Here is a 27,042-nt window from a genome sequence, read left to right as displayed (position 1 = left end):
TATTTTCTGCGTTCACCAAACTACTGAGGAAGTTCATAAGATTTTTCGGCACACTACTAAGGAAATCGAAGCGAATCAATTTGCGATTAAGCAGACCGCGCGGCAGTTAGTTTGTGGTGCAGAAGCTAAAGTCGGCGGAGTTATTCGTTTTGTTTTTTGGCACGTATTTAATTCAGGTTCAAGTCCTGAAGTCATATTTTTTTTTCTTGCACATTTTATTTTACAATTCAAACCAGGAAAGTTTGGTAAAATTTTTGAGTTTATTTTAATTAAAATTTCTTTAAAATACTGTTTTTTTTTGTATTTTATAAATGGAAATTTCTTTTCGGTATAAAATAGTTCATACTGGATATGACCTGATTTTTATATAAATCAATCAAAACAGAAAATATGTACATATGTCTATAATCTATTTCATCAAATCCAAATTATATTGATGAGAAAATATCATTCTAATATCCGTCCAGTAAGCCAAACGCGCAAACACACATACATATGCATATAATTACGCATACAAACTTTCAACTAACGCAGAATATGTGCATATAAAAGTGCGAATCGAATAAATAAGTGATTTAGAATACTTCATTAATAATTGTAGTTTAGCGCAATCGTGAAAGACGTGTCGTGTATGCAGTGAATCGTTCCATATTTGACTCAGGTTCAAATCCTGTACACAGTTTTTTGTTCGATATTTTTATTTTATTTTTTATATTTGGTTTAATTAGAATTGATTTAAAATAGTGTATTCAGGTTTTTCTAATACCTGTTATTTAGAAATTTATTTTCTATATAACATTATTCATACTTCTTTTGAATTAATTTATATGTAAAACATCCATAAAGGCAATCATATGAATATGCATTCCTATATTTAATCTCTTCAGTCAAATCTGAACTACTTACATACACATATTGATGAGAAAATATTCTAATATCCATCCAGGAAGCCTAACGCGCATACTCACATATGTGTATAAATATATGTACAAACTACCACCATTCTAACAAACCCAGAACACAAGCTTCTGCGCACACTTGACACATGGGATATGTATACCCTATGAGCAAAAAGAACCGGGAAGGTGATGTTGACTGCTTCCTTCGATTGCCAAGGCATAGTCCACCATGAGTACCTTCCATCGGGCCAGACAGTCAATAGAGAATATTATTTATCCGTTTTGAAACCTTAGAGAGATGCTGTGTGTTGCAAACCGCCGGAAATGTGAGCAACCAATCCTCAGATTTTGCATGATGATAACGCGCCATCGCACTGATCAAAGAGAATACAAATCGGCCTGCCGGGGGTGTTTGGAGGACTGGGTTAAACGTTGGCACATGTGTGTTGCTTCAGACGGGTCAAATTTTGAAGGAGATAATATAAATTTGCCTTAAATTTAACTCTGTTTTGTTTAATTTAAACATTCCCGGTACTTTCTGATCATAAGGTACATATATGCGGCTTTGCGGACAGCAATGTGTGATTCGCTGGAAGTCGCATCAACTCGCGACTGTCGCACAGTTAGAAGACATATTTACATACATATAAGGGTGCATACATACATACGGAGGAGCGGCCACTCGACGTGACAAAAATGTAAGATTTATCAAATATTGGCAAATAATTCCACGCGAAATATTCCAATATTGACTATTTTCGAATGGTCGCGAAAATTGGCATATGGCGGGTCGTTTTATGAATGAAATTGAAATATGAGCTCGAACTTATGAATGAACTTTTTGTTTTTGTTCTAAATTGTTCAGCGCCGTCGCTGATAGAATCATGGCCGCTGCGACTGCGTCTACGAATGTATTTTGTTTTTGTAGTCGCTAGGCTTAGATTTTAGCTTTGGACGACATGCGCATGTGAGGTATGTGTTTTTGTTGTGTTCTAGAACATTTTAGAATGTGTGGTGGCAAAGCGGCCATCGCGTTATGCTTGCTGTTGCTTTTGCGTCTATCAAAGTATTGTGTTTTTGTAAGTACAATATTAGGAATATCGACTGGTGAAAGACAAAAGTACACGGAAGCAAGAAGGGAGCGCTGTGCTCGCGCATATGTATATGTATGCTTGAATGTATGAACGTGCATGGATGTAGTAACATATGAATACAATTATTTTGTAGGAAGTTTAGAAGGCAAGTAGGTATATATGTATGTATGTATATATGCTAGGACATAAAGTCGGTATATATGCATACATAGAGCAGAATTGTTTTTGCACTTGTTAGGAAGAAACTCGTTCACTAGTGCGCATGTGTATTTGATTTCTTGTAAGAATGTGATGTGGTTTGACATGTGTACATACATAAGTCAAGGTTATTTGGGCATACTTGCATATGTAATATGATGTTCTTGCGCTTGTGCATTATTGTTTTTCATATACAAATGTACATACATACATATGTATGTATGTAAATGCTGTCGAATACATAAACTATAAATTGACATACAATATAAAATAAGTGTTGATTTATCTTAAACCATTCTTTTTTTCTGAATGCAAATACCTCCTATTGACATGTACATACATATTATGTACTTATGTATATTTCATATACCATCATTTATTTATATATATTATAAAGTATACGTTCATTTATGTACATATGTGTGTAATGAAAAACTTCATGAATTACTTTCAGAACTTTATTAAAATTTATTCGCGTCGCGCGCATGCACAAAACCTTTTGTTCACAGGCGCAGAAATAAACGCTCTGCGTATTTATCCTCCCCACGTGACTCGCCATCAATTCTCGGCACAAATTTTTTTTTCGTTTTTACATTTTTTTTTTTTAATGTAATCGTAAAAAAATTTGTAATACATTTTATGTATCCGCTTATCATTTCAAAAGTAATAAAATGGACAAAAAAAAAGCAGTCGAAGAAATAAACGCACCGCCTATTTTTCCTCGCCACATGTTAGACTCGAGTTCAATTCCCGGCGCAAACTTTTTTTTATAAATTTTTTTTTTTTAAATCGTTTTTTTTTAATGTAATCGTAAAATTATTTGTAATACATTTTATGAATCCGCTTATCATTTCAAAAGTAACAAAATGGTCAAAAAATAAGCATTCGAAGAAATAAACGACCGCCTATTTTTCCTCGCCACATGTTAGACTCGAGTTCAATTCCCGGCGCAAACTTTTTTTTATAAATTTTTATTTTTAAATCTTTTTTTTTTAATGTAATTGAAAAAAAAATTATGTAATAAATTTTACGTATTCGCTTATTATTTCAAAAATACGAAAATAGTAAAAATTTAATTGGTTTAATGTCGAGGTGAGAAATGTGTTGTGTGTTGAGGTGAAAAATGTGTGGTGTTTCTAATTTTTGTGTGGGCAAAAGTCAGTGAGGTGTCTATAAACTCGGTGTGCTAAATGACCTTACTACAAATCTTTCAAATCTCAATTGTGCTAAAAAAAGCTCACAGTAACATTTGCACCTTCTCATTGCATTAACATTCTCTGGTGTTAGTTACGGGCATTAACAGAGAGCGGAGCTGCTGTTAGTTTACAGCTGTAGCTGTGCTTTACCTTTTATGAAATGTTGCATTCCTGCTAATAACACACTGCTATATGGATAGCTGCCATGTGTTCTTACAGCGGAGCTCAAGCACTGAATTAACATTTTAAGTTTTCTGCTACTCGGGCTGAACAAAATTTACAGAAATATTTCATAGCACAGAGGAAGTCACAGATTTGATGTATGAAGAATCTGTATAGATTTTTTGTCACGTCCAAATGCTTGATTAAATAATCTAAACGTACGTTCACATATGCAGTGATTAGCAATAAGTCCACAAAAATTAATCTACCCGTTCACATTGGCAGATTAGCTGCAAAATTGGCTGTCAAAATTATTGTGAAAGGTTGTTCTTAATAGAAAGTGGTTTGGTGAAATATTTTAGTGTTTTTGGTTTTTTTATTTATTATTAACGATATGAAAAAAAAAACAAAGGGAAGCAGTAGTTAAATTAATTGGCCAATTTGTTTTTTACTTCTTCCATTAATGTCGAATTTCTGGGTTTTATGAATGAAAAATTTACTTCAGTGCAATGAAGTACTGGCCTGTATTTTTTCAATTCTAAAATAGTTTCTGATTTCTTAATTAATTTTAACTTAACACATGGGCTGTAAAGTTCCGGGCCTAACACATAGATGGCACTACTTTTATTGCATTCACCTCTTTTATAGTTGGTAAATTCCACCTAAAACGGCCCTGTGCAGAAAAAAATTAATTTAGTTGTTTTTAGTTAAATTCAGTCAAATAATGTCTGCCAGAGAATAATATATATGGGAAAATCAAAAACTATATTTTGGCCTTAAATTTAATAAGTTTGGCAACACTGTGAACTTCGCCTATACTGAAAAGTGAGTTTACATTCTTTTTACGATGTGTCTTTATTTTACATTTTCTTGTTCTTCCTTTATGACTATTGACAAACCCCCATTTTATTTGAATATAATATGCTATAGCTTCCATTCTTTCAAAGTTTTGACATGGTACATTGTAAAATAAAATTTGTATCGATTTTTTAAAACTTTAAAATTTTCGGTCACACCCGTTCCACAAAAAATTGCAAAAGTTCAATTAAATTGGTACTGTACATTATAATCACTTGATACTTTACAATGATTACAAAGTATGCGTAGTAAATAGTTTGGTGACATTTTACTAATTTTTTATTCGCGTTTTGGCAATTCAGTAATATAAAATACTTGGTCACACCCGTCACATAAACGCGAAGTGCTTGTTTTTTTAATGGATTCGAAAACCAGAAAGCGAGAACAAAGGAAAAAACTTAAAAACAGTAAAGAAAAATATGAACTGCATTTGGCTTTAAAGAACACAAGAGATAAAAAAAGAAGAGATGCCAAAAAAATTACAATGGATGAAGCGACGTTGGAAGAAAAAAGGAGAAAAGATAAAGAAAGAAAGCGAAAGAGTAGACAACGCAAAAAGGATGAGCAGAAAGTATCAAGTGTTTTGAATACATCTGAAATTGGTAGCTTCAAATCACGTCGTTCATTGAAAAAAACAGTCAGATGGTATAGGGGCAACAGTAAAAAAAGCATTATGGACATCCATTAAAGCTAGAGAATGTATTATGAAAACACCGCTGGACTGTTTCAAATATCTTGTTGCAAAACACAAATTGAATAAGATCAATGCTTTTTACGCATCAAAAGACGGCATCGATCAGAATAGTTCTTTCTTAAACGAAAGATGAGAAAGCGTTAAAATGGTAAAGAACCTTCAAAAAATGCATGCCTTTAAAAGAGCAGATGCGGTCTCTGTACATGCTCCCTATTCATATTTATCTGAATTTAAACAAATTTCCTTGAAAAATAAAGGTCTAGAGTATTGTGATGTCAATGATAGCGAACAAAAAAATGAAATGTTATTTTATGTGTTTTTATTCATAATTGGATTCAATAAAAAGTTTTAGTTCAGCAAAATTTTTGAATTTGCATACTAGGTCACACCCGTCACATAGAGTGGTCACACCCGTCCCTTTTTTTAAGCTTTTTTTTTAAGAAAAATATGATTTTTTTAGAAAAGTAAGTATGACATACAACCAGAAAGACTTCAAACAATGTGCTCCTCCAACATTTCTATATGCATTCTTTGGGAAATTTTACAAAAACTTCAATGAAAGTAAAGTTTTGTTGAAAGCTTTAATATGTAAGGTCACACTCGTCACAGTCTTCAAATGGCAGCTATGGTCGGAAATGATGCATTTTCAGTATGTACTTGGTATCAAACAACTTTAATATTCACATGGCAGGGATTAGTGTTCTTTAATTTAAGTAACAGTTTTAAAATCTAAAATTATAACGAAAAATGTCAGTAACACGGTCACACCCGTCACAATGGAAATGACCAGTTACTACTTATGTTAAAAAGACAGCTGTTAAACTTTCAACTCTATTCATTAGTTCGTGAGTTATTGTGCTAAAAGTCAGGCTACTTTTGTTATTTCCAAAACAATGAACCAAAAAGATTTTCGTTTTTTAATTTTACAACGCTTCTTGATGGGGAAAAACCAAACAAAGGCCAATTTTTTTTAAAGAATATTCTGCCTTAAATGTTAAACGAAATTAAACGCTAAAAACCAGACAAAGATATTTCACTTTGGAATAGACTCAGCTTTATGAAAAAAATGAGAAAAAATCGTGGCAACTAAACATATTTACACAAAAATTTGTTGAAAAAAACAAAAAACAAATTTAAGAAAAATTTTTGGAAAAAAATAGAAAAAATCGAGATGACCAGAAAAAGTAAAACAACCAAAAATCCAAAAAAAAAACCAATGTTTAAAAATTGTTCGGAAAAAATTGCAAACGTTTTTTTTTATTTAGTTTTTGTCCAAAAAAATGTTTTCGAAAAGAAGTTTTATTTTTTAAAGCAAGTGGATTTTTTATAAAAACATTTTGGAAAAACACCGGGGCAACCAGAAAAAAAATTCCAAACAAAAATGTTTAAAAATTGTTTAGAAAAAATTGCAAAAGATTTTTTTAAATTTTGTTTGTGTCCAAAAAAATATTTTCGAAAAGGATTTTTGTTTAAATACTAGAAAGACATAAGAAGTAAATTTAGTTTTCCTTAAAGAATATTTTATCTAAAATGTTAAAAAAATTCAAATGCTAAAAAGTAACAAAGATATTTCACTATGCAACTTTCTGGGATTACTTAACATAGCCTCAGCTATTTATGAAAAAATGAGCAAAAAAAATGTGACGACCAAAAAGTTGAAAAACAAAACAGTTTTTAAAAAAAAAAGTTTTTGAAAAAAACAGTTTTTGAATAAAAAAAGTTTTTGAAAAAAAATGGAGATGGTCAGAAAAAGTAAAAAAAAAACCAAATTCCAAACAACTTTAAAAAACGTGTTTGGAAAAAATTCCGAAAGTTTTTTTTTTCTAGTTTACTAATTTTTATAAAACGAGTTTTCAAAAAAAAATTTTTTGAAAAAGCAAATTATTTTTTTAAAAAGAATATTATACCTAAATTGTTAAAAAAAATTTAATGTTAACAAAAAGCAAAGATATTTCACTTTAAGAAACTCTACTAAAATTTTAAGCATTCAATTAATCTCAAAATAATGACTTTCTCCCAAAAATTGTTCGGTTTTCTTTAGTGGAAGTCTACAAATAAACTAATTTTCTGAAAAAATTGACGGTAATGTCCAAAAACACTCGGATCACTTGACATGGAATCGCTCATCGCAACACTAACAAAGCAGAGTCACTGAGGTAGTTTTAGAAAAAGTTCAAATATTATTCAGTCAATATGTGGTGCCTGCTTGGAAAAGGAAGAAGGGCACTTTGAACATATTTCGCAACTTGGCTTCTTGTTTTTGATTGTTTGTTTGTTTTATTTGTTTTTGCATTTAAATTTACAGATAAGGAGAAAATAAATGTTTCAGAAAATAATAGCTTGGCATATCTCAAAAATCATTAATATGCAAATTCATATTTGTGAAGACTTTTTGCTTCTTTCGGTCCTCTGAAATGCTTACATTATTTTTTGAACACCTTCACTTTGCCATATAAAGTTCTCCCACCAGCGCAGATGATTTAATATTATTTAATTGTAGTACAGTCCAATCGTGATAGTCCGACACATACGGGACCGACTAGTTGTCGGATTATCAAATATTCCGGACTATCGAAGGTTCCATTTAATCAATGTTAATTCAAAAATTATGATCAAAATGCATAATGCAAAAATAATCTTTTTATTAATATCTCTTTTAGTGGGGGAACAAAAACGTAACTGCTAAACTTAAAGAAAATAATTACACGCAAAATTTTTAGTTTTTTAATACATATGCAGTTAATATAAAACATGAACGTAAGTATATACATTATTGTAAATACATATGTAAAAACCAGCTTACGTTGAAACACAAAATATGAATTACGAAAGCGAAATGAGCTACTTAACATATGTAATCGAGAAACCTTTTTTGTTTTTTTCTTTTATAAGACTTGGCAATCACTTTTTCTTGGACCTTCTTAAGCTGGAGTACAGTTTCCATATCAACACCACGTTCTTGTGACCAGTGTAGCAGTGTCGTAGCAGCCAAAGTGGCCTCGTCACTGCTGACAGTGAATTGCGTCGAAGACACCTCAACCTCGTCATTTGTGCGGCCTGCATCTTCCGGGTCATTTTGAGCTGCCGTGAATTCTTCAATTATCTCGTCATCGGTGAAATCGGCATTAAGATCTGCCTCTAACAACCATTTTTCTAAGTCTTCACGCGGTAGTCCCTCATTCGAACTGAACTTGACATTTTGATAGGAACAAACCATAGACAGAGAATCTAAAAACTAATGCCAATTGCATCCCTAGACGTTATGAGGTTGTCGGATTACCGAACGTGTCGGATTAAGAAATGTCGGACTATCACGATTGTACTGTAGTTTGAAAAACCCAATTATACCCCTTAAGGAAAAAATTTTGTTATAGGAATATTTCTAACTTCATAAATTTTTCGTATTACTGTAAAAGCCCCAGAGTGATATTGAAGAAAGCTAATACAGTAATTTAAGGGCAAGGAGGACTCCGCTCCATCAGAAACAACAATAAATCGGTTGTTTGCTGAATTCAAACGGGGTCGCAGAGACACCGATGGACAGCGGTAACACCAGAAAACATAAAACAATTCACAAAATCGTTTTAAATGATCAAATAGTGAAGCTGCGTGTGTTAGCTGACATCGTAAAGATATCAAAAGAACGAGCTGGCTTTATGTTGCATGAGCATTCGACTATGAGAAAGCTCTGTTCAAAGTAGGTGCCGTGGCAAACATGTGGTCAAATAATAATATTCGACATGCGTCCTTCAGTTTTGATAACTTTCTGTGTCTCTTTTCATCCAGTTATGCTAACGTAATATTGCATGCATCGACATTTGAAAAACCCGTGATACTGGTTGAAGTCAGAGGATGACGACCAGCAGTGGCCAACGTACGTTGTTATTAGCCGCTTCAAGTTACTGATCAATTTCACGAGATGTGTGATTTAAGCCCGCAATATCCGCAGGTGCAGCGAAAAAGTGAGAGCACAGATGTCTAGGCCTTTGCCCGACGAGAACAAGGCAGCTAAGAGGAAGGCAGCCGAGAAGATTCCACTTCGTCCTCCAGACAGCTTTTGCAGAAAGGACTTGAGACAATCCCACGTCTTACCGCATGGACACCTAACGAACACTGTCCGATAGGAAACCTACCAAATTCGAGAGCTGCAGCTTTGTTAGCCTTAGAACTTCCCTCGAGCGCGCGCGATTCGCCTGTGGCAAGAAGGAGCTCGCGACATTATACGTCTGCGCACTAGCCCAGCATTCGTTGAGCTGACGCGAGACCCAACTTTGCAAAAGAAGACCACAGGTTCTCAAGGGTACCCAGCCTGTTACCTGTCCAGCCAGCTCAGAAGCCCAGCCGTTTCTCTCTATGCCGTTGTGTCCGGGAACCCAAATGAGCCTAATATCGAAGTATTCGGATGCAATCGAGAGAAGAGGAGTGTTAAAATATTCCACAAAAATATTTCCGGGAAAATTTTTGTCGGGGTCTTCTCAGACGAAAATAGTGTCCAATCATAGACGAAAGGACACCATCAATTTTTTAAACAAATTTGTTAAAGTTAAAGTTTTACTCATTCCAGAACAAAATAAATTATCTCCTAAGCAGTTAATCACCCATTTAAAAACTATTTTGTGTTTGTTAAAATATACGAATGACAACAAATACTAATATTTATAGGTATGCTGCTGTTGTATTGTGCGAGGTTGTCCATCCGAATGGCCTTGATAAGGGTGACAAAGCGCTCGAGTGCAAACAATGCAGCAATAAAATTAGCACTTTTTCCTAAACATTTTTTGTTTTTATTTCCGTAACACCAAGCCTTTATTTGCTTTGCGCAATGCACATTTCACTTTCGCTCTTCCTGCTGTTATCTTTACTATATTTACCGCTTAGGTAAATAGCAAAAAATTAGAACAAAAGATAGCCAATGGCGGAAAGAGGAAATATTTGCCAACGTTTTGGGAAATTAGCGAAATGGGAACACTGGTATACTTTTGACACTGTTACGGTTGTTTGCCGTTGCTTTCGTTATTTGCTTGGCCATTAAAGCCCTTTGCCCGATATGCAAATTCCAGGTGCCTGAATGCCCCAAAGGAATGTAACAAAGCATAACAACAGAAAATAAACAGAAACTGGACAAGAATAGAAATCAGCAACACGACAGAATAATTTGGCACCGCACAGCCTGCCAGGTGGCTATTGTGGTCTCATGACAAACAAAATGAGCCGAGCGATTTAACAGTAGGATTAAAAAGCTTGAAAAACCAGTGGATTCGCTAGGTGCTTTGTTTTTTAATTGACGACGAAAGTGACAGTTAAGTACTAGGGCGCTTTCAGGAGGTGAAATATTATGTTCTGAAGTAAAAAAATACTATTGCTCGAAATATTCGTTTTTTTACAATATTTTTCCAACATTAATGATGGAAAGTGATTTCGGGCTTACGGAGATCAGCTGTGGCTCCTTTCCAAACAAATAATTTTACTAATACTAAGACTTCAAATACAGATAAAACAAGAACAAATAAAAGATAACAAAGTTAATCAATAAATTTAAAAGTTTTTAGAAAAAATTCTGGAAAGCTCGTTTTTCTCGGCCTTTTAACTGTAACCCTTAACCTGAAGGCATTCAAGTCATCGTTTGAATTACATACAGTCACTCACACCTTATTTGATACAGATACAATTTTTTTGTAAAGTGTTTTATAGTTCATAATAGTTTGCGAAAGTGGAAAATTTTATTTCATTTCCCCACATAAAATACAAAAAAGGGCTCACTCATTTCACTGTATGCCAAAAAACAAAAAAAAAACCATATAGAGAATTCACGCCGCAGCTTAAATCATAGGTACAGTTAGAAGTACCGCTATTCCCGGTGCAAGTTTGAATAAACGAAATTGTATTCTTAGTACGCGAGAGTTCCATTTCCTCTGTGAATGCCCTGCCCTATGGAAGGACAGAATGTTAACCCTGGGCCAACCGCTGTTCGAGAATCTCGAACAATTATCTGGCTTAGACGTTAACAACCTAATAAGGTTCCTTAACCGCACAGACTGGATATAGTCATGCTGTAAATAACCGTTAAACAAGTTGGTAACGAGGATGTGGCAACAAAATGGCGCGGAAGCGCTAATTGGATTCTGAAAAAATCACCACTTTAACCAACCAATCATTAACGCGAGAGTTTGTAGAGTCAGTTTGACATTTTTTGTTTGTTTTCCTTGTTCACTCCTCTCGGGAGCATAGGGCCTAGACAAGACTCCTCCAGCGTGCACGGTTCTGCGCTGTTGTTTTTGCACACATGTGATGACGGCACCTGCTAGTTCGCGCAAGTGTTGGTCGATCGTGTTTTTCGGTCGATCTAAATCTGGTGGTTTTCTCAATGTGTGGCCTATCCATCGCCACTTTCTGCGATTGATTTGCCTAAGGATGAGTTCCTCATTCGTTATTCTCCACAGTGCGTCGTGACTGATAGTGTTTGGCCAGAATAGTCTGCAGATGATGCGGAGGCATTTGTTGACGAAAGATTGTAGCTTCTGTGTGATGGTGTTAGAGACCAGCCATGTTTCGCTTGCGTACAATAAGACGGACTTTACGCATGAGCCATATATTCATATTTTAGTGCACCTGGAGATTTGCGAACTTCCCCATACTGTATGCATTCGCCCTTTGTTTAGCCTGCAGTTGACGTCTTCATCTGCTCCACCATCTGCCGTGATGATGCAGCCGAGGTAGCAGAAGCTTTCGACAAATTCCACCGGGCATCCGTCAACCAATATCTACCTTGCGTTATTGTGGCGACCTCTCATAGCCTTGGTCTTGGCGATGTTCACCTCCAGTCCGACAGTGCGTGCCAGCGCTACTAGTTTGTCCGCCTTGGCTTGCATGACAGAGAGTTTGTGAGAGAGGAGGCAGATGTCATCATCGTAGTCCAGCTCCTCAAGATATCTGGTGATACTCCATACGATGCCTTTGATAGTGATAGTGTCGAACGCCTTCTGAAAGGCTACGAAGGAGGAGCACCACTCAACTGATTATTCTACTGCAATCCGAAGTGTGAAGGCGCAAACCAGCCTGCTCGTCTCTTAAGGAGCGTTCGATATCTTTGAGCCTGCTTTGTATGATCATGACTAAAATTTTGTAGATGAGGCTAAGTAGGCTTATTCCTCGCCAGTTACCGCAGTCATGCAGGTCGCCTTTCTTGGGCAGCTTCCTTTTGTCCAGGACGGAGGCAGCTTTTTATTGCAGTTTGACATAAAGAAACATTAAATTTTATGTATACTTTTTTTTTTGACCATGGACCCGCGTACTTTGATAGAAAAGCGTGAGTTAGTTTTGGAGCATTTCAAAAAATGAATATCGAATCGTAAAATAGCTGAAATTGTGCATTTAAGTTCGTCAACAGTTCATCACATCATTGAACCCTTTATGCACGAAAATCTTTTTGTAAATAAGGGACGACAGGCGCCAAAATAAACTTTCACCAAGAAAGAGTGTCAGTGCTTAGTGTGTCAAGTGAAAATAAATCCAGCAACAAGCGATCCAAAGTTAACTAAAATTTCGCGTCACCGTCCTGCTCTAATCAGACGTAGGCGCACCATTAGCAAGGATCGCGAGCGACGTAGCCGCGTGAGTTGGTACGTGGCTACCACTCAGAAGTACATAAGTTCGAATCTCCGTGAAACACCAAAATGAAGAAAAAGTTTTCTTCTAATAGCGGTCGACCCTCGGCAGGTAATGGCAAACCTCCGAGTGTATTTCTGCCATGAAAAAAAGCTCCGCATAAAATATATCGGCCGTTCGTTAGGCTAGAAACTGCAGATCTCTCCATTTGCGAAAAAACATCGAGACTCACACCACAAATAAGAAGAGGAACTCGGTCATTTATTTAAAACGGTCGGGAAATTTTCCTAATTCTTAAGGTTGTCCATTATTTCACTTAATATTTTGGCAATCTTTATATCTGATCCCCATTAGTTGGAAAATTTTAAGATTTTATTGTTGCTATCAAACATTTCAGAAATCATATTTAACAGCTCACATCCACAGAATTGCAGCGGTTAATAAATTATTTTGGCAAATTTAAACTCTAGCCACCACAACCACTTTGCAGTAAAGTAAAAAATCCGCCATACCCTTCACATTTCAAAAAGAAAATCTAACGTGATACGTATGACATGCGATATTTCACTTCTGCTGCCATTTTGACATTTCAGCAAGAAAGGCAACTGCCATGAAAAGCGGAAGGAAAATTGCATTAGTCGTACAACGAGCAGCGGATGTGAAACTCAGACGACGCGATGAGTGAAAGGACGAAATGCACGATAAGTGAGTATTTGTATGTAATGCATATGGCTTTGTGTGTATGGCTTGTCATTCTACAAATATATGTATGTATATGTGCATGCACTTGTGGGGATTGCGACTATAGTTTTCTACACAAAACTGTTGTCGGTGATTTTTGCCAAAAAACAAAGCAGCCTTTTGGTCATATTTAAGCTGGACACTTAGTCGGCTTATATTCGCTCTGCTCGATTCTCTTTTTTTTGTCTTGAAGTGAAAGATAAGAAAAGCTAAATTTTTCAAGTACGGCTGTTCGTTATCCAGAAGTGACATTTTGATAGTAGAAATTTGTCTCGCCTACTTGTAACAAAGTCAGGTAAATAAACCAAAAATTTATTTTTCTGTTGATTATTTTTAGCAAGAAGATTTTAGTTACACTTAATCTTTAAACTCTTATAAATACATATAAGAAAATGTGAGTGCTTCCTCTAGTACTCAATAGTCATAACTTCAGATATGTATTCAAATATTAAATTAATCTGGGACTTAACTCTAAATAACACATCTTTCAACATACAAGGGGTGTCCTTTAAGGGGTTAGGGGTAGTTAGAGGCCCGAAGAAATTATGATTTTTAATAATTAATATATTTTTTTTTTTTGTTAGTCAGTTGCTTTATTTTACAAAAATAAAAACGTAGCATTAACACATCATGCTTCGACTTGACTTGAAATTTCAAAAACAGAAAAAAAAATTAATAATTGTAAAAGTTGTCGCTGTTTGTGTGGCGTCCGTTTTTCCAGAAGTCCCTTGCGGTGATCATCACAAGTCCTTGGAGATTCAAAAAAAAAATAAATAAAAAAAAAAAAATTTCCATTCCTCAACTCCGAAAACCTTATCCTTCCAATCCTTACACCCGCACAAAAGTCAGCGCTTTACTTGCACTGTGGCCGCCAAAACAAGCAAAAAAAACAAAACCATTGCATCAGTGGCGCCAGCAAGAGGAAGCGGGCAATCGCACCAAAATTTAGCGAAGTCTTCAACCATCTGTGTAAACCTTCTGACAGAAAAATGTGAAACAGAGATGGCGCTCTAAACGGTTAGAAGGCGTTGTTCCTAAGTAACAACAGGTGGCCATTTCCACTATTTAGGGCTGGTAGTGGCAGGCTAATCACCTACCCTGCCTAAAAGGAAAATAGATTAACGAAACCAACGCAAGACTGAGTCTTGTCGAGCCCCTATGCTACCGAGTGGAGTGAACAAGGAAGAGAAAAAGATAAATGTTGCTCCTGATCGAAGCTTTTTTTCAAAATTAATATGGCGGCCTCAAGAAATATTTTTCAGATTTTCGAGAAAAAACCGAGAATTAATTGTCTAAAAAAATCTAAGTTTTTGAAAAAAAAATCCTTCGATCAAGCACGAGTTTTTTATGTTTTTCAAAGACAGTATAAATTTTTTTGAAATCGAACGCTCCGGAGCGCCCGAGCGCCCGAGCGCCCGAGCGCCCTTTGTTAATTGAAGCTGGAATTGAAACTCGAAAAGTATTTGTCGGATTCACTTCAAATTTTCACACAATATTTTTAAGATATTATACTTCAAGAAAATGCAAAAAAATCCAATTTGTTTTTAATTCTGACTACCCCTAACCCCTTAAAAAAAATCGGAAAATATTAGAGGTCTGCCAGTATTTTTTTATTTTTATAAGAAATATTTAATTGATATCACCAAAAAAACATTTTTCTTAAACCCTATTTTCTGAACCAAATGAGAAATGTGGAGCACAGTGGTTCAGCACCATAAATTATAAGGGCTTAAATTTTTCGTAAGTAACCGTTGAAGATATTATATAAATAAGAAAAAACAAAGATAACTGTGATCGGTTCATTTAAAGGAAAACTCTCTGCAAACTGCAACTTGAAACATGCTTTAACACATGTGCTGAAAAGTCCCGGGTCTAACAAAGAAAACACGTTTTTTTTTTTTCAAAATTAGCAATTCATCAACGTTATTTTCATCAAGAACAAAGCAATCATTCCAGCACCGCTCTAACATTTCGATACCACTTTTGTTGAATGATTTATTCTTCAGCTCAAAATAGAGGCTTCAGTTTCAGTGATAACCTCTTCATTCGAGCGTAATTTCTTAACGGCCAGCATTTGTTTAGATCTCCGAGCAGTACTTTCTGGGAGCCAAATCTGGTGAGTTCGGTGGATGTGGGAGCAATTTGAAGTTCAATTTATGTAGATTTGCCATCATCAACAGATTGTTGTTTTTGGTCAACAGTGAGCAAACGTGGCACCCACTTTGAACAGAGCTTTCTCATAGTCAAATACTCATGAAACATAAAGTCAAGTCCTTCTTTTGATATCTTTACGATGTCACCTAACTCACGCAACTTCACTTTTCGATCACTCAAGACATTTTTTGGGGATTTTTTGATGTTCTCTGGCGTTGTGCATCATCGGTGTCTCTACGACCACGTTTGAAGTCGGCAAACCATCATTTTTTTGTTGTTTCTGGTGGAGCGGAGTCCCCATAACTTTTTTCTTGCAATTGGTTAGCTTGAACGGTATTTTTCCCCATCAAAAAGCAAAGTAAAATTAAAAAACGAAGATCTTGTTTTGAAAATAACAAAAGTAGCTCACTCTTAGCACAATAACTCACCAACTAATGAATAGATTATCATGAAATTATCAGGTGTCTTTTGAAGGTTAGTACTAACTGAAAGAGAGGTGAATGCAATAAAACTAGTGCCATTTATGTGTTAGGCCCGGGAATTTTCAGCTCACGTGTTATATCTTGTCTCTATTAAGCAGCGAACTCAATGTCTACTCACTTAACACTTCTCTTCCTCTGAACCCTAACTATCAGAGAGCACGTTTCCTGACAATGACAATGACGACCGGTAACTACAGCGCACGGACAGGGTTTAGTAAGCTGCTACAACAACAAAGACCAGCGAAACGAAGAAATAAGGGGGGCATGCGAAATTGAAGATGTAGCTTAGTGGAGCCGACAACGTCGAACGATGTGGAACTGAAATGTCAAAAGAATAGCTGACAGGCGACTTGCGAAAGCAGCAATAGTGGAGACTAAATAAAGCTGATGAAGAAAAAGAAGACTGCGAACGACAACCAAAATCGATGAAGTTTTAGCAGTTTTTTGCCACATCAAATTAGTTTTTTATGACCTAACTAAGCTAAGTTCGCCGATAAGGGAAGATCGGCTGTAAACAAGGTGTATAATACAGGTCCTAGAACGCTTCCCTGGGGTGCACTTGCTTTTACTGGGTAGAGGTCTGTGGCTTCGTCAGTTACTTTAACAAAAAAATGCCTGCTCTGAAGGCAATCAGTACCCTATGATCAACAAGTACCGGAAATGTTTAGATAAAACAAAACAGAGTTAAATTTCAAGCAAATTTATTTTATCTCCTTCAAAATATGACCCGTCTGAAGAAACGCACGTGTGACAATGTTTAACCCAGTCCTCCATGCCACACTAGTACGCCGACGAAGGGATAGTCTTCAGCTCCTACGTCGCATTCTCTTTGATCTCCTCTATCGACTAAAATCTCCTTCCACAAAGTGGAAAACAAAAACAAGTCGCACGGGGCCATATCAGGTGAATACGGTGCTTGCACGATGGTATTTACTTGCTGTTTGGTTAAATAATCCAGCACAATTTGGGTTCGGTGCGATGGCGCGCTATCATCATGCAAAATCCAAGAATTGGTTGCCCACATTTCCGGCCGACGTACAGCGCCTTCAAAATTGATAAATAGCATTCTTTATTGACTGTCTGGCCCGATGGAAGGTACTCATGGTGCACTACGTCTTGGCAATCGAAGAAAACAGTCAACAACACCACCACTTTTGAGCGGCTTTAGCGCAATTTTTTCGGTTTCGGCTCGTCTTTGAAGCGCCACTCAGACGATTGTTGATTGGTTTCCATGACAAATTCATAGACCCCTGCCTCGTCGACAGTAATTATCCATTTTACGAAGGTTGGATTACTTTGGGCTTCAGAAATCATGTCTTCAGCAACTGTCTTGCGGTGGTGTTTTTGCACGAAATTCAGTTCCTTCCGGACGAGCCTAGCTGTGACGGGTAGCATACCCAAAACATCAACCACAATGGGTTGTGCCGTTCCATATGAAATGCCAAGTTCACTATAAATCTCTCTTAGGCTAGTATGACGATTTTCAAGCACGATTTCTTTCATTTTCTTCACCTTTTCATCGGTGTTCGACGTCGGCGGGCGTCCGGAACAAGGCAAATCTTCCACCACTGTACGACCACTTTTAAAGTCTTTATACCACTCGTATGCTCTTGTTCTTGATAAAGCAGATTCGCCAAATGCTTTTTGCAACATTTTCAGTGCATCGGAAAACGAAATTTTGTTCGCAATACAAAATTTCAAACAAACTTCTTTATTCAACAAAATTATCCATGGTAAAAGGCGACAAATTGAAAAAAGCCTTCCCAGCAACAGTTTTTCGAAAAGTAAACACAAGAGTAAACAGGCACTAGACTTATCGGCCTATAAGAAGAGACCATATTCACAGGTTTCCCTGGTTTGCGTATGAGAGTAATCTGCGCAACTTTCCATTGAATTGGAAATTAGTATTTCTTAAACATCGCAATAAATATGAAAGTAATGAACTGGTAGCCGCATGTGAGTAATTCTTTTAACACTTTATTTGTTATCCCGGCGCTTTATTTGCTTACTTTAATTTTTTTTTTTTTTTTTTTTGTCGAGACAACCAGCAAGTGCAGCACTCTGACATTAATTAAGTCCATTGCACTACACTTGGATTCCCTCTTAATTTTCTTTAAATCTACCCGATCTCCGAAGAAACCTGAGTAGATCTTGTGGAGCCAAGGAGCCAAGATGGTCGCTTCTTAACACATCAGTGCCAAAGACCTCAAACTTGATTCGAGCGAAGGCGGGGCAGACACACAGGAAATGGTCCGCCGTCTCATCCTCCTCTTCACAAGCTGGGCAGAGTACACTGTCTGAGATGCCCAACCTTTCCAGGTGCTTTGCCCACAGAAAGTGGCCCGTCATCAGTGCAATCAGCCGTCTGCACTCCCCTCTGCTTAATGACAGAAGGGTTTGCGACAGTCGATCGGATATGTCAGGTAACATCAGTTTAGTCCATCTACAGCCTCTCTCAGCCTGCCTGGCTCGTTTGTGGGTGGTAGTTCCCCATTTGCTAACCGTGGCTGTGATGGCCGCAGAAGGGAGTGGCAAAACGGACTCTGGGACAAAGAAGTTGGCCTCAGAGCCCATCTTAGCTAAGGAGTCAGCGGTCTCGTTACCCGCGATACCCACGTGTCCCAGGACCCATGTTAGTATCAGGCTATTATATCTACCGACATAGTTCAGCCTGGATTTACAGGACTTCACTACCCCTGATGTGGTTTGAGGGCTGTCTAAGGCCATAAGCGCTGCTTGGCTGTCGCTGCAGACACATATAGATCTGCCTCTCAATCGCTTTTCCACAACAAAGTTCATCGCTTCTTGAACTGCATACACCTCCGCTTGAAACACAGATGCATATATTCCAAGAGCAAAGTGTAGTTTTGTCCCGCTGGATTCCACGTAGACCCCAGAGCCGGAGCCATGCTCGGTCCTGGAGCCATCCGTAAAAATGCGAAAACAGTGTTTATCGGGCTCATTTCCTGAGTCTTCCCACAACTGAGCCTCTGGTAGCACTACACTGTATCTCTTTTCAAGTACGACTCTTGATGGCATGGAGTCAAGGGGCATGGAGAGAATCGTTGGATCGACGTCCATGCCTTCTCTGTGTTCCAATTCCGGACAGGGGCCGTACCAGTTCCCATTGTGTTTCAGTCTGCAGTCTGCATCAAGTGGTGGTAAACCAATTAGAACATCTAATGCCGGGCCTGAAGTAGTCGGAAAAGCTCCGGTGCAACAGATGGCTACAGTGCGTTGTAGTCTCGATAAAGTCCTCCTGACTCCCACTAGAGAGAGTCTACTCATTCAGACCACTGATGCATAGATGATACTTACTCTGTACTTAATCTCTTCCTAGGTGTGTTGTGGTATCGGTTAATCCTTTTGGCACTGGGCGGAGAGAAATTTGTGTACTAAGAAAAGCTGAGAAAACATTTGAAACACGCTTAACGCGCTCAAGAGCTTTTTTCTTATCGGTTTTTGGCCATGATCCGTGGGATGTTTTACAGGTGCAATATAGGATTTTGGTTGTGACATTTTTAGCGTAAATACAAATACAAAGAGTTTCAAAATGATTGCATAAAATTTAAGAAATTGACAACTTTTGTGTTCGCCTCATTTCTGTATATACATTTCATGTATATTACAAGCATTTGCACACACAATTCAGTCAACCACTTTGCCTACCTTTGCTCTCACTAGCATCCTTCATGTCCTTTAATTGTTCCTTACACGCTTTCACTGCTCTTTTTCTGTAACTGTTTCATTGCAGTTTGCCGCCATTTTCGCAGCCAAATATCTCCTATGTACATATACATATAAGTATATGTAAGTATGCATCAGTCGTTAGCAACACTTTTGTATTATTTTGCTCCATCTTAAGCGCCCCGACTCTACTGCTTCATTCCTTCACACATTTCTCTAGCGCAATTCTGCATTTGACAGCAACGCTAACCATTTTCTGCCGCAAGTGTTACTCCGCATTTCACTTTTTAGTTGATTTTGATTTCGCCAACAAGCATTTTTTCACCACCAACAACATTGTTCTCTGCTGTCGCATTGCTGGGCTCATTTAACCACTTTGTCCTGAGCCAGGACACGTTGGCATCTTCCCTTCCTAGACTAACATAACTTTTTACGTGTTGGAAGAATGGAAGTACAGCAAAATATTTTGTGGAATTCGTGTTATGTTTTTCTACTTATATATAGGTATATAAGTGTGTATGTATGTAATTAAATGTAAGCGCTCTTATGCAGCTATGTAGATAGCACTTTTGCCTTACAACAGCTGTAGTCCTTGCATTGACCTCATTAGGTGCGGCTTCTTTAGTGAGTTATTCCTTTTTTTGCGCAAAGGGCAAATTTTCGCTTTGTAAACACACATACATACATACTCAGGCATCCAGTGCCGTGTATCACCCTCATGTGTAGTTTTTTTTTTTAATGCATGGGAATATATTTTACTAAATACTTTATGTGTATGAAGACCCTGCAGAAAAATGCTGAGATTGTGAAATGAATTTCTGGTTCGGAGAACGTCGTCAATTGCGAATCACTTATTTACCCCTTTTCATATTAAGAAGTAAAATTACCAAAGGATTTTGGGCAACTCGATTTTTTGGGCTTATTAAAACGGCACCAACTTTGTATGTCATCTGTTGCACCGAAGCTTTTCCGACTTCTTCAGGCCCAGCATTAGATGCTGTGGTTAGTCTTCTACCGCTTGATCTTTTCATCCAAAGAGAGGCCTTGAATGCCATCTACAGGTTGAAACACAATAAGAATTAATACGGACCCTTCCCTGCATTGGACAACAGAGAAGACATGGACTTCGATCGAACGATTATCTACACTCCCCTTGACTCCATGCCATCAAGAGTCGTACTTGAAAAGAAATACAGTGTTTCACTGCCGGAGGCTCAAGTGTGGTCAAACTCTGAAAATGAGCCCAACAAACATTTTTTTCGCATTTTCACGGATGGCTCCCAGACCGAGCAGTACGGTTCCGGCTCTAGTATCTACGTGGAATTCAGCGGTACAAAACTACACCTTGCTCTTGGATTGTACGCAACTGTGCCTCAAGCGGTGGTTTATGATATTCAAGAACCAATCAACTTTGTTGTGGAAAACAGGTGGAGAGGCAGATCTGCGTTTATGACCTAAGACCCTCCAACGACTTCAAGGGTGGTTGAGTCCTATAAATCCAGTCTGAACTATGTCGGCAGACATAATATCCCGATGCTAACATGGATCCCGGGACACGTGGATATAGCGGATAACGCGACCTCTACTCTTTAGCTAGGATGGACTCTGAAGCCAAATTCTTTGGTCCGGAGCCCGTGATGTCACTCCCTTCGGTAGCCATCAAAGCCACGGTTAGCAAACGGGGTTAATTCATGTCATAAGCGAGCTTGGCAGGCTGAGAGAGTCTGCAAATGGACAAAACTGATGTTAGCTGTCATGTCCAACGGACTGTCGCAGATTCACCTGTGATTAAGCAGAAGGGACTGTAGGTAGCTGGTTGGGCTGATGACGGGCTACTTTCTTTGGACGAGGCACATGGAAAAGGTAGTCTTCTCAGACAGTATGTGGAGAGTAGGATGAGACGGCGGACCACTTTCTATGCGTATGCGCGGCCTTCGCTCGAATCAGGTTTGATGTCTTTAGCACTGATGTGTAAAGAGACGACCATCTTGGCGCCTTGGCACCACAAGATCTACTCAGATTTCTTCAGAGGTCGGGTGGATTTAAAGAAAATTTATAATTGATCCCGAGTCCAGTACAACGGACCTAATGTTGTCCGAGTGCTGTACTCACTAGTTTGTCACGACAAAAAAACAATAAAACCACTGCTTCGTCTCTGAAAGTATTCGATGCGGTACCATCTCGTGATAGCAGAGGAAGAGGAAGGCCTCCTCTGCGTCGGAAAGATCAGGCGGAGAAGAGATTGGCTTCACTTGGCGTGTAAAACTGGCACCGGTTATCGCGTCCATCAAGAAGTAGAAAAAAAAAATCTATAATATTCTAAAAGAGGAACATCTGGAAATTTGGGGGATAAAGCAAAAGCACACATCTGAGTTAGGGAATCATCTCCAAGGTCTCAGTTGATATATGAGGCTAGACGTTGTTCTGCTGAACAGGAACACGCTTCAGATAATTTCCAGCTGTAGAGATGTGAAGCTCCTTTTGAGCTGCTCATTCGTATGCTCCCAAACTCTCTGTATTACTTTTATACAGATTCGATATCTTTTGCACTCAATTTGAACTCTTACAGTACACAAGCCCTAATAACTGCGAGAGGCTAATCCAAGCTCTACTTTGAATTTCTATTCTAACTTTATTGACTTGCTGAGGCATAAGCATTCAGAAAACTGTCTATACATATTCATATATATTTAACGGAAGATGCAGTAAGCAACATGAAAAGTATTAGTAATCAGCACGTCGCAAGAGCTTTCTTGGTTACCAGGTAGTTCCGAATTATCGAGAGAGGCACGCAGAAGAGGAAAGTTGACACTTTTCAATAAATCTCAATGTAAGCTTCACTTGTAGCTTCTACCTAAAACTGAAGTATTTAGCACGGGCAAGTCAGTCACAGTCTTAAATTCACGAAAAGTGTACTAGTTCGGTAACTGAGGGTTTTCCTATAGGGTAACCACACCACCTAACCCATATACACTAATATTACTATTTTTTTATTTCCTTTACTGCCTCAGCATTTTTGCTCTAAATTAGATCGTAATTAACTTGTTTCTTGGTAAAATATGTGGCTTAGTATATTAAGTCGCCGAGTTTGTATTTTGACAGCTCATTTCTATGGGCGAAAAATGGACATTGCTTTAAATTGTATGAATTAAAATACGAAAATTTTTACACAATTGCATTACAATACTATAAATTTTCGGTTTTATATATACATATTCTTCTTCTTGATTCGTTCTTTTTTCCCCGTACTAATGCCGTCTTGTTAGAACCAAATGCTGTGAAAATCAGGAGCTTTAATTTCCGGCATCAAAAGGTCATTTATCATGGCGCGATGGCGTTCTGTATTCATTGTTACATTGGCGGCAGCCTCGTCTTTGAAGAAATATGGGTCGATGATTCCTGCAGCCCACAGGCCGCATCAATCGGTTGTTTTCAATGGCTGTAATGGCTGTTCTTGAAAGGCGTAGGGTTGCTCTTCAGCCAAAATAGGGCAATTTTTTTTATTATCGTACCCACTAAGGCACAAATGGACCTCATCGCTGAACAAACTTCGAGTCTTAAAATGCGGATCTTCGACGAGTTTTTCAAGAGCCCAACGACTGAAATTATGACGCTTTGAAGGATCGGTCGATTTCAAATCATGGACTAACTGTATCTTACATGCTTTCAAACCAAGAACTTTACGTAATATCGCCCAAGTAGTGCCGTAAGATAGACCAAATTGTTGAGATCGGCGCCGAATCGATTCATCCGGGTTCCGGCAAAACTCTCATAGCTCCAATATTCTCGTCACTTTTAGCTGTACGTAGTCTTATTGGTCGAGTGTCATCCAATAATATAAAATTATTCTCAATTTTGCCGATGGTTTATCGAATAGTGCGTTCGGTAGGACGGTTATGTATACCATAAGTAGAGGCCTTAACACGCGATGAACACTTTTCACAGAGCGTCGATTTTCGTAATACAATTTTACGACTTGTAAACGTTGTTGAGGCGTAAGTCGTTCCATGATGAAATTTCAATGGATACTGAGACATTTTGTGTTTAGTTTGACAGTAGTCACGCATGACCTATCAAACAACCCCTATTGGAAAAAGTATCTCCAATCTGATCACCCGTTACTATTGAAGTATATTTCCATATTTTCCATGTTTCCTTAGAATATATTTTGCCTTACAGCCAGAAGGCCAAATCACTGTGCGGACTATCAATGCCTGCTGTTTAGTGTTTATTATTGTTTTCCTGAGCACCTTTTTACTTCATCACCTTTGCTTGCGGATGGACCTGCAGTCTTTTGTCTACCTTTTATTGCATTAAATTATTTGTTTTACATTTTCACAGTTGCCATCTCTTGAAAAACATAAAAATAAAAATCTGTGAATAAAAGGAAGCAAAGCAAATGCAGTAAAATGGTGAGAATCCCAGTAAAACTGTGAGTGTAAATGGACCACAGTGAGGTTTAACCATATTTCCGTTTTCGAGTGTTGTCATAACACCGCCTTCGAAGCGCCAGTAGATTTTCACAACTTCCACGGGAAAGAAGCGCAGTTAAAAAATACCGCAACGAATTTTATTAAATAATATTTTTACGCTGCTTTGAAGAAGTGTATCACGACACCGGCACTTTGCCATTGTATTTTACCAGCAGCATTTATTGTCTTTAGCCAAAGTGAGGAGTCACAGCAGTATGAGTTGGCTCGCGCACAAATATACATACATAGTTATATGAAATCGTAATTCCATAAAGCCGCTGAATTGCACTCACTCATTCTCACTTCCGGTTGGCTGCGCTGCATTACGATTGCTTTTATTTAGTGTTGGTTTTTATTAAATTGACCGGAAAATGAAATGAAAGGAGTGACAGTAAATTGGGTGAATTTACTGTGAAGAAACAAAAGATAAGTAATACACTTATCACTTAAATAAAATATGAAAATCATAGACTTGATGAAAAGGAGAGAATAAAATGAAGGCTGAAACGAGAAATGAAAAAAAATAAAAATTCTCATATAAACATTTTTTACGTACATAGTTTATTGAGTGATAAGTGAAAGTGTTGTTAGTAGCGGGCTGATTTTTTTTTTGTTTTTTTTTTATAGAGGCTGCAGTACTAAACTCAAAAACTAAGCAGGCACGCACAAAAAGTGAAACATAATATTTCATATCAATAACTGGGTTAACTTTGGCAGCAATGCAAAATTTTGGTTTATTGTTCAAGAGAAATGGCAGAGTATGAAGCATTTTTTGAACCTGCCAAAGAACGGAAGTAGTCTCTAAATTTGTCATAAAGCAGCTCAAACAATCACACAAATGTTCTCAAGAGCGAATATGCTTGACATAAATAAAATACTAAATCAAAATATGCATTTGGTTCACTTTTTGGTATTTTTATTGCTGTCATGGTAGAAGTGAAAAAGCGCTTAAGTTGACTTAAGATGTTGAGGCAACCAAGAGTTAAGAGAATTATTTTAGCGAGCTTTGATGCAGTGCTGCGCAGTCAATTATTACTATTTTTAATACTTATAAAAATAAAGAAAATGCAGGGGGAAAAATTTAGTACGGCCTCCACATTTTAGAACTCATAGGAAAGGCAAAATATCAGTGAAAAATAATATATTAATAATATTGTCATATATTCTTTAAAAATATTTAAGATGCATACCCAAAAACAAAACATGTTTATAATTTTTTGTTCCTTTTTTGATTTTTTAATTTTTGTTTTAATTTTTTCTTCTTAAAATTTGTTTTTTTTTAATTTTCTTTTTACACTTTTTTTATATAAAAGAACCGTTTTCAAAGCTTAAAAATAATATTTTAAAATTTTTTTTACAAATTTTTTTCTTTGACACATTTTTTAAAACACGCGTATGGCCTTGACATTTTAGAAAGATAAAATATCAGTGAAAAATTATAATATTTTCATAAATTCATTAAAAGTATTAAAGATGCAGACACAAAAACAAAACATGCTTAAATATTTTTCTAATTTTTTTTAAATTTTTTTATACTAATATATTTTTCTTTTCATTTTTTTTTTAGTTTTAAAATTTTTTTTTTTTTAATTTTTATTATGTTTTTAATTCAATTATTTTCTTTCTTAAAATTTTTTTTTTATTTTTTCTTCTTAAAATTTTTTTTCTTTTTTTTACAACTTTTTTAAATGAAAGAAATAATTAAAAAAAAAATTTAATTAATTTGCTTTGACAAATTTTTTAAAACACGCATATGGCCTTCACATTTTAGAACTCATGAGAAAGACAAAATATCAGTAAAAAATTATAATAATATATTTTCATAAATTCATTAAAAATATTAAAGACGCATACCCAAAAACAAAATATGTTAAAAAATTTTTGTTATTTTTTTTTTCTTTAATTTTTTTATATTACTTTTTAAATTTTTTTTAATTTTGTTTTTTTTTTAATTTTTTTCTCTTAAAATTTTTTTTCACTTCTTTTATTTATTCTTGTTTTGATTAAAAAAAACATTCAAAGCAAACTAATTTAATTTTTTTTTTAATTATTTGAGAGATTCGAAAACGGTTCTTTTATTTACAAAAAATTTAAAAAAATATGAAAAATATGAAAAACAAAATTTTAGGGAAACAAATAAAAAAAAAATAAAAAAGGAACAAAACTATTTGTAAACATGTTTTGTTTCTGGACCGCTACGCGAATCAGGTACGCGCGTTTTAAGAAAAAAAATATTCCTCAACCCCAAAAACCATATCCTTCCAATCCTTACTCCCGCACAAAAAGTCAGCGCATTATTTGCATTGTGGCTGCTAAAAAAAAGCAAAAACAAAGAAAAACACACAGTCACACATTGCAACAGTGGCGTCAGCAAGAGGAAGCGGGCAATCGCGGTACACACAAAAATTTAGCGAAGTCCTCAACCATCTGTGTAAACCTTCTGACAGAAAAATGTGAAACAGAGATGGCGCTCTAAACAGTTAGAAGGCCAGAAAGCAAAATAGATTAACGAAACCAACGCAAAGCCCTATGCTTCCGAGAGGAATGAACAAGGAAAGAAATCTTGATTAGCGTATTTTTGGGTAACTTTAAACGTCAAGATCTCTTGTCTTAGAAGCTAAAACAAAACGTAAAGACACAAAAATCATAGACGTTTGAGGAAAAAAATGTTGACTAAAAATATAACTTTAGAAATATTTACAAAAACATCTGTACGTCTTTCTGTAAATAAAGCTATTTGAAAAGTTTAGTTCAATCTTCAAGTAAATAAGTAAAAATTAGTTTGAGTCGATTTCAGGCC

At 36.5% G+C, this 27,042-nt stretch overlaps 1 protein-coding gene across 1 annotated transcript; it reads right to left on the bottom strand.

The window, feature by feature from the left end:
- Window positions 1-17,247: 17,247 nt before the first annotated feature.
- LOC128856506 (protein GVQW3-like) lies at window positions 17,248-17,736 on the bottom strand. The gene has a single exon (XM_054091808.1). The coding sequence runs from the start codon at window positions 17,734-17,736 to the stop codon at window positions 17,248-17,250; it is 489 nt and encodes a 162-aa protein (XP_053947783.1).
- Between the last annotated feature and the right edge of the window lie 9,306 nt (window positions 17,737-27,042).

Source organism: Anastrepha ludens, chromosome 3 (genome assembly GCF_028408465.1).
Source record: "Anastrepha ludens isolate Willacy chromosome 3, idAnaLude1.1, whole genome shotgun sequence".
NCBI classification, from domain to species: Eukaryota; Metazoa; Arthropoda; class Insecta; order Diptera; family Tephritidae; genus Anastrepha; species Anastrepha ludens.
This window is presented reverse-complemented; position numbering and strand designations above follow the sequence as displayed.

What these genes read in the sequence shown, in the direction of transcription:
- LOC128856506 (XM_054091808.1), bottom strand. Translation starts at nt 17,736, where the DNA reads ATGTTGCAAAAAGCATTTGGCGAATCTGCTTTATCAAGAACAAGAGCA.